The 9,045-nt window shown below is 43.4% G+C and overlaps 1 protein-coding gene across 1 annotated transcript in view; it reads right to left on the bottom strand.

The window, feature by feature from the left end:
* The window catches only part of SPICE1 (spindle and centriole associated protein 1), a 36,184-nt gene extending 30,696 nt beyond the window's left edge, over positions 1 to 5,488 (bottom strand). The window contains exon 1 of the mRNA XM_031056710.1: positions 5,426 to 5,488. Within this exon, the coding sequence (XP_030912570.1) occupies positions 5,426 to 5,488 (63 nt within the window). The remainder of the gene's footprint in view (positions 1 to 5,425) is intronic.
* Positions 5,489 to 9,045: the final 3,557 nt, after the last annotated feature.

Raw genomic sequence — 9,045 nt, forward strand, 5'->3', positions numbered from 1 at the left:
AGTGTCAATTTGGGTAGGACATAAGGAAGAATTTATTTTATGGTGAGGCACTGGAACAGGTTGTCCAGAGAAGTTGTGGGTACACATATTTGGGAGTGTTCATAGTCAGGTTCGATAGGGCTTTGAGCAACCTGATCTAGTGAAGATATCTCCCTGCCCGTGGCAGGATGTTTGCACTAGATGATCTCTGAAGATGATCTTCCAATTCCGTGACTCCTCACTGAGCTCCGCAAGTGCCATTTCTGAGATGAACCAGTGGGAGCTGGGAAGAAGGTGGCTGACCTAGTTGGGGACTGGCTGTGGCTGTGTGCAGTCCCTTTCCCAGCTGCAGCCCTGAACCCATGAGAGGCAAACATGACTGGATCTCCTCTTGCTGGCATGGTCAAAGGTTGAGCTGTCTTGGTGTTCCTGTGTCTCCCTGTTGTTGAGAATTGCTCAAGATTTAGAAGCTTGGTAGTGGAAACCTTGGCTTTAATGACCAAGTTCTTGTGGGCAGGGTTTTCTCATGTAAAAGTTGGGCAGGTGTTTAGGGACATGCTGTCTTCTTGGTGTTGAGTCTTGTAAAGCAATGCAAGTCCTGCAAAAACTCAGTGTATTAGTCATTGCCTTTTGCTACAGTCTTAAGCCTTGAATTCCTAGTGAGGGAATACCAGCCACTGTTTGCCAGTTGCCTGCCACTTGTGATCTCTCTGCTCTTCCTGATCTTTTTGGTCTCTTCCTGTCTCTGTGCTGATGACAGTTTAGCCAGAAGCCTCTGATAACTCGAGGCAGATACTACATGGGCAATTAACCTTAGTTACAGAAAAGTTAATTGAATAAAAAGATCATTCCCCATATGGAAGGGCTGCAGTGGATGAGTTTAATTGCTTTCCCCTCTGAAACAAAGTCGGGTCTGGAGTGATCTGGTTCTGAAAATAGGAATTTGTTTACATGATGCTGTAAATTCTGCTGTTTTCCTCTCTGCTTCTCTCTCTCATGAGGCCAGACCTACAAAGCAAGGGAAAACTTGGGAACAAGGACAAAATGTGAGGGTTGGCTTGTGATCCATCAACCTTCTGTAAATTTTCTGGTTACTGAGGTGCTATGGGTGCACAGGCACATCTGAAAATGCATCTGAATAGAGCCGTGGTTGGATGTTGGATGAGAGAAAGGAGGGAACAAGACCTTTTCTCCTGTTAGGTGCTTTAGAGACTTGCTGCTTTTTGGAAAGTGTTGTGCTTGCCTGATCTCAGAGGATGTTCTTCATCCACATCATCATCCTTACTCCGTAGGATATGGATATGCATGCAAGACAGGAGGGAAAAAACTAGTGCCATGAGAGTATTCACAAGCAGATAGATACAAGGTGAAGAAACCACACCTCAGGGCTCTGCAGCAGAGCTGCTTTGAGACATGTGGCTTCCTTTCTCTACAACTTGTGGGTAAAATGAAAATGATGGTACATGTATGTGAACCAAACCACCTAGCTGAAACTCCTATGTGTAGAACCTCTCTGTGTGTGGAGGGGGAAAGCCTTCCTATGTGCTGTGCAGAAACACTTGTCTTGAGGCAGGACAGCTTGACAGTCTGTTATGTACTAGGATTTAGGCCTTAATTGCTGAGGTGGAAATGTGAAGCTAAAGCTGCGCTGAGGAGAAGCGCAGCCACCTCTGCATAGTCTTACTGCTAAGACTAAGGGGGTAGTCTTACTGCTTTTTGAATTCCCTTTTTTTCCTTCTAGCTACTCTTTGAAGTTTCCTTCCCTGTACAGCTGTTTGTTTAGTTTTTAACTCCAAGTGTAAAAAAATATAGCAATAAACCCAACTGTGTCACTTGTTGCTATGCCCTCATGCTGTAACAGCAAAGGCAGATGTGCACTGTTAGAAGTCTGGTGAACAATTAGTTGAACAAACAGGGTTATTTTATTTTAGAATTATTTACACTGGAGACGTCCAGGATGGAAGTAAAAAACAAGCACACTCATTCCACATGTTCAACATGTTCCTGCTTGGGAGGGAGAAAGGAAGGACACCTTTGCTGATTTGCTGGAACTGCATATGCAGTGTGTTCCTGCTCAGAAGACTGAAAAAGTGCTGTAGAATGTTTCTGCTGGATTTACCACAGACTGGAGAAGGCTTTATGTGACAAGTAAGACCCTGCTTAGTTCTATGTTTGCAGTAATACCAGGTTTTCAGAACGAATAGTGTGTGTGTGTGAGTACTGATGGAATTCAAAGTGAATGAGACTTTCTACCACTGAAGGATCTGGCAGTTGCTAATGGTTGATTTGCTGAAAAAACAATTTGTACTAATATTGTGCAGGTTGGTATGTCCTGTACCAAAGTGTAAGCAGTCCAGAAGAATATGATGAGAAAGAAGACATCCGAAGTTCTTTTTCCTCATTGGAGCTCAGGTCAGCTGAATGTATGATTTGGGAAAGACTTGCACTATATTTAGAAAACCAAGTATCTCTGAAGAGAACAAGTTTCCAACTTTCCATTTGTAGGCAAAGCTGCTGCAATCCAGACACAGTTCTTGGACATTCATGCAGTACATGTTGGTTGCGATGAGCTCGGAAGCTGAGCAGTGGGCTGTGCCTATTTTAAGAGAAAGAGTGGGTGCTATTTCCCTCCTCCTCTCTTGCCAGGACTAGGAACAGAGCCCCAGTCCCAGTTCCCATATGGCCCAATTTACCATAAATTGTGATTGACAGTTGATTAAGCTGTGGCTTCTCTGCTGAGCAGTTGTGCAGTGTGAGGATGTGTAGCCCTGGAGTGAGTGTCTTGTCTGTGAAGTCTGTCTGAGGAGTGATGGGTAAAAAATTACCTTCAGTCTATGAGAGGCTGTGTGCTGCCAGGGAGGGTTGCTACCATCACTACCCTTGATTTTTTCAGAGTTGCAGATATGAAAAAGTTGACATCCCTAAAGGCAGAGTGGTTTCAACACTAGCAAGAAGATCAGAAGTCCTCCAATTACACGCCTTAAATTTTGTGACCAAGTGCCTTTTCCAGCCAAAGAGCACAATGCATTTGTGTTCCTCTGACCTCTAGTGAATGGGTCTCGTTTCTGAGGTGTGGATGGTAGTTGCACTTGCTTTCCTTTAGGCAAGAAGCCAGAACCTGTATGTTCCTCTGGAATTGTGTGATGACTCACACAATTGCTCAGACTAAAGCCATATGTCCTAGCTACAGGAAAACTCCTTACTCTGCTACACAGGGCAGCCTGGTTTAATAAGTGGCAGTGATCAAATCTGTGTTTGCTGTTCTCTGGTGTTTGACATGCTAGTGTAGGTCTCACTCCAGCAGCACCCATGTCTTTTATAACAACTCTAAGAGCAATTTTTTCACCTCTTTCTTCTGAGCTGACTTTGGGTTTCACATGTAGGAACCTTCAGGCTAAACTACCTTGAAGTATTCCCATGGTGTCCTGCACACGTTCTCCATAATGTTAGTCTTGGCTCCAGCCCAGCTTTCAGTCCACAGCTACACCATGCATGCAATAAAACTTCAGTCTACTGTTTGGAGAAGGCTGAGCCTGAGCTGTAGTGAGGACAACAGGCTGAGTTTTGTCTTTCCTTAATGCTGAGTGGAAGCCCACCAATTTAGCCACAAAGATGCAGGTAAAAATCAAAGAAATTGGGAAGATTACAAATAGTTGCATAAGAAGATCTCCTGATGTTGGTAGAGCTGCTGTTATTACAGGATCTCCAGGGCCTGAACACTATTGCTCTTTGGTTGCTGGCTCTAGTCTGTTCACCACAGGACCCTGGAAGAGCTTCAGCACACCATTTCTGGAACCTAATAGTAAATGTCTTATGTGACAGGAATGTAGGCACGATGTCAAGTCCAAAAAAAATCAAAGCAAATTATAGTATATGGTATCTGAAGCCAAGCAAGGTTCAACAGAACCCCTTTGGAGTAACTTTTGTGTATATAATTTATATTTCTTAAAGAAAACAGGCAACCCTAGGAGGTGACAGCGTAGGCAGTGTAGAGCACACAGCACTTGGAATGTGCTTGCTGCTTCTCAGTGGGTTCTCTTGAACACTCCTCACCCTGCCTAGGGTCACACAAAAAGCTTTTGCTTACAGGGGAAAACAAAAGTAAACTATGAGAGAAATTGCATGGGGATCTACTAAAAACTCAAACTTGACTGTTGTTTTTTGCATCAGAAAATACAGTTTTGAAAACTCTGACAAAAGTGGGATATCTTAGCTGAAAGAATGGTGTGGGATGTGGCTTTGCTTTGGCCTGGGGATAGAAGCAACTGAGATCCCCTCACACTTAAATTATTCTTTATCTTTCTAGGATTTTGCGCTTTGTGGGTTTTCCTACCTAGGAGGCAAAAAGAGAGTACATCTTGACAGAGGCTATCAGTTTGCAGGCTTTAGGGGAAAAAACTGAAAGCTGCTCTGGTTTCTTGCAGGGTAGCCAGCAGACCTTCAGATGGTGACTGCGGTGCTGGCAAGAATTTTATTTTTATTTCTAATGTGTAAGCTAATGCTGTCAAGCTCGATAGCTTGTCCTTGAACTAAAGAATCTCTCTTGAATTTGAATGTTGTTCTAAATCTTAGTCATTCTCTTCTTGTTGGGCTGTCATGTTTAAAATCAAAGCTGATCAGGTTTTGTTGTTCCCTTCCCAGCCCCAAGATGTTTAGATGAAAAAAGAAAACAAATTCTGAATTGAGGAACTTCATCAAAATGCCTCTCCTCAGTTTGAACTCTTTCCAAGAACAGTGCAGCAATTTATTATACATTTGCATTGTAAGTAGAGGCTGAAATGTCCTCAAATGACTTGTGCAGAAGTTGTTGGTAGGGAGGTAAGCTCCTTCTGTATGGACCTCATCTGCTGTTTCAGGGGATATTGAAGGAATTGAAGTACAGACTGTAAAAGGTATATTGCAAGGGTGTGCCATCTGCTCAGTTTGAAAATATAGTTTAGTACATTTGCATAAGCAAACATAATTTTGTGCTGTGTACACTTGGAGAACCACAGAGAATTTCAGAAACAGCCTTCCTTACTTTTTACACTGATGTTTTTCTTTGAGCATAGAAATAGCTGCTTCAGAGTAGTTTAAAATAAATGGAAAATGGTTTAAAAAAAAAGACATCATGCATTACAAGACATAATTCAATCCACATCCAAAGTGTTGAACTTCTTCACATACTGAAGTGAAGAACTTGGGAGCCAAGAAAGAACCAGGTATCTAAGTTCTGACAGCAAACCCTGGAGTTACTGCCAGGGGCTTGGAGTTACACGGTTATGATTTGGAAAGGTTATATACTGTTCTGTTTCAAGGGTTGGCCTGGCCCAGAGTTCCAGCTGCTGTGGTTTAGGAAGATGCAATTATTGCAGAGTAGTTTGTTCCTTAACTGACTGTTCAAAATAGGATTTTTTATTTTTAACATCTTTCTGAAGTCTGAGGGTGTTCAGAAACACGTACCTACTTCATCCAGCATAGCAACTCCCAGTTTATCCTTCTGGCTGTCCTGGAGACTCCCTGGCGACATTAGTTAGAAGGCAAAACTTCAATAATGGAAAAAGATAAATATTATCACGTTTTATATTTGTCTTACATCCATTTATGCTTCACAGATACTGTTGCAAACAAGTGAACTCATGGGAAAGTCCATGGCAGACTGTAAATCCACACAGCACATTTGCACAGAGTGAAGCATTTAAATGAAAAATACTAATCCTAGAGCAGTTATGTTATTGTGTCCAAGGCTGTGCTTGACGTACCCAGAGTCTGTCTCTTCATTTATGCTGCTTCAGGTATTTAATACTCCTGGCAGAAATGCTGGAAGAAAACTCTGGGCCAAGGTTATTTGACAGATTGCTTTTGGCAATTAAGTCTTATTGACATTGGAGCGCAGAGACAGAGAAAGGCTGAAAGGGAATGATCCTCTGAGCTCCACTTGCTCTGTTGTCAGCCAGGAGTGGTGCTCACATCTCCTGGGACAGCAGAAAAGAAGTTCTTGAAACCTGTCACTGTCTCAACTATTTTCCTTCTGAGTCTCAGCTTCCCCCATTGCCTTGTCAGTGGGAAGATCAGCAGAGCTGGATGCTGATGGGGTCGCTGCCTTGATTGCTCCAGTCCATCTGGCTCAATTCTACTTCACTTAATTTCAGGGTTTGTATAAAAATGAAGCACCTCTTTCTCGTGCAACAGCCAGTGCTGAGACCTTTCCTTGGAGCAGCAGTGAGTGTTTGCCTGCCGGATGTGTTCCCTGCCCACGGGCCTGGCCCGGTGCCTGGCAGGCCCACGGCCGAGCGCTGTCACAACGCAGGCTGGTAATCCCAACAGGCTGCCAAGGAGCGCCTGGCGTGTGGGTGCAGCCCTGGTGTGACTCAAAGGCTTTGCTTAGCAAGAGCTTTTGGAAAGAAGTCCATGGTAAAGCCCTTGAAAACCTTTGCTTACAGCACAAGGTGTTGTTGCAACCTCCTGCCTTGCCCTTAAATTCACATCCCCACAGTCTTAAGATGATGTGTAATCTCTGTGGCAAATGCAGATTTAATAATCAGTCCAAAGATTATTTCACGTCAACAAGAACCTAGTTTATTTTGCTTAATGTTTGCAGCCATATTGGTTCTGTTCAGCTGTGCAAATTTGGGGTTGGCTCCTTCTGCATGTTCCCATCTAGAGAATGGAATTCAGTTGTACTTCTTTTCATTTCTTTTTTTTCCCTCCCCCTATCTCCATGGTGGTGGTGGAACTGAAGTACAAATATTTGTCTTTCCTGGTCTAACACGTTTTTATGCAGAGCCAAGAGGTCTCTCTTTATTCAGCTGTCTTATTGCTCTGTTCACCTTGAAACACAGGAGAAACTTCAAGGTCAGTCATCTCAGAAACAAAACTATCATGAGCCTGGCTGGTGAATCGCCCCTGCACACGGCAGAGCCTTGGCACTGAGAAGGAATGTGAGGAGCAGAAGTCTCTGAAGCACTCCTGACCCTGCCTCAGCCCCACAGCACAAAAGGCAACAGTGTTTATTGCTGACAAATATTTGTTGTGCAGGGCCTGCCTTGTCCAAGGGAGCATTTGGTACACAAGTTTGTTTCCCAAGATGAGGGTTTCAGCTTGGACGGTGCAGATGAAGTCTAGCACTATATTATAATGCCAGCCTCCTACTGGGAGTGCACAAGGAAGGGGAAGGTGCAACTAGTTTTCTGTGGGGCTGGCAATGATCTGCTCCAAAATGAAGTCCCTCAGCAGTGCTGGCAATGCAGGAGTGACAGCAGCCTGGTTGACCCTGTTTCTGCCCAGGCGAAACTTCCTCCTCATCCCACCAGTGCTAAGTGAGTGGGGATGGATGCAGAGAAAGCTCATAGTCTTTGTAATGATTATAATTTTAAATTAAAACACTGCTTTTTCACTGGAGGTCCTCTTGTCTCCACATCAAGTTTTGTGTTGGAAGGGGGAGGTATGTGTGATGGGAGCAGTGGTTCTGTAGCAGGAAGAGTTCTTGATTTAGAGCTGCTTGTTTTTAAAATGAAATAACCTTTGGGAAGGTGTGGAGGGGGAAGCATGTTTGAAATAAATAAATCACTTTTTTTTCTTCACCTCCTGCTTTTTTTCGCTCTTGTAAAAATATTTTGCTGAAGGCAAATGCCAAATGACTTTCAAAGGGAAAGATGGGATTAGTAGCATTGACTCAATAGTGAATTCATTAAATCTGTAGCATGAGACTGTATATGTTGTCTATATCAAGGCAAGAGAATCTAGGAGCAAAGCATGGATTACAAGTTTAAGGTAGGTCAAATAGAAGAAGACCTAAAAATCATAAATATCCATTCATAAGTCTTATATTTTTATCCCTGTCCCTACTGATGCTCCTGCTAGACTGTTCATCCTGCCAGGGAAAATGTCTTTCTCCAAGACACTAATTAGGGTTCCTTCTAATCTGTAGCACTAAATTGGAGAGTGAGTGACAACAGATGAAGAGAAGCCCTGGTTGCAGTTAAATGGTAATTCTTTCTGCACTTTCCCAAGCTTCCTCATAATTGCACCTGCATTTTGCTGGACTTATGCTCAAGCTTATTTCCAAGTCATCAACCATTAATTGGGAACTTCTTTTGCAGGTTTGGCCAGAAGGCAAATCCCACCTGTTTTGTTGCAGTGTTTGGCAGAAATAGCTGTCATATAAGAAAGATGCCCATCAACCAAAGCTGTTGGGAGCTGCTGCTGTATCCCTGAGATCCTGTGAGGGGAGAGTAGAGTTGCACTCTGGGATGAGGATCTGGCCCCTCACTGCAAGTGTAGGATCTGCCCACAGGAGGCCTTGTGTTGCTGTGGGGATGTCAGCAGGGTACATAACTAGATGGTCTGGAACCTCAATTGCCATCTGTCCAGCTTCTTAATCACCCTGTTTGTTTCCTGGACTTTATTATAAAGATATTGATGGGGTTAGACTCAGTGTGATGCTCCAGATTGATCTGAGTATGTGCAAATGTAGGAGGAGCAGAAGTATTCATTGCAAGTGAATTGTTGGTATTTTGAGGTGAAATTTAAATTACATTGGGATCTTCTTAACAAGCTGCTCTGTAAGTGTTGCTTCTGACTTTCTGATGTTCCTCTCTGTTTGAGGCACCCTGTTTGAATGTGGCCTGGGAAGCAGCTTTGCCTGTGTAGAGTGCAGAGAGGAAGGTTAGAGGGGGAAAGAAGTGTAGTGGGATCCCATCTGTGAGCCCATACTTAGGCCACAGTTGGTCCTGCCTTGATGCAGCTCAGTGTTGCCCCAGATATCAGACCAAAAAGAACTCAAGGCACCTGGATATGGACTTTTAGTGGAGCAGGGCAAAGAAGCTATAACCAGCTGTAACAGAGAGCAAATAGAGAGTGCTGAGCACAGGAAGGATGTAGAGAAGTCATTATGGTAGTAATATGGCAAATACCAGTTTTCTTGTGTGTAATTGCTTAGATTGAAAAGAGTATTGAGTCTTGAGACTCTTACCTCCCTCTCCTGATATTCCTATTTCCTGCACATATTATAAGATAATGGAATCAGCAGCAAAGCTGAATAAATGTTGTAGGTGGTGTATAATCAGCTTAGATTTGTGGAGAGAG

Source organism: Geospiza fortis, unplaced genomic scaffold (genome assembly GCF_000277835.1).
Source record: "Geospiza fortis unplaced genomic scaffold, GeoFor_1.0 scaffold1, whole genome shotgun sequence".
In the NCBI taxonomy this organism is placed as follows: Eukaryota; Metazoa; Chordata; class Aves; order Passeriformes; family Thraupidae; genus Geospiza; species Geospiza fortis.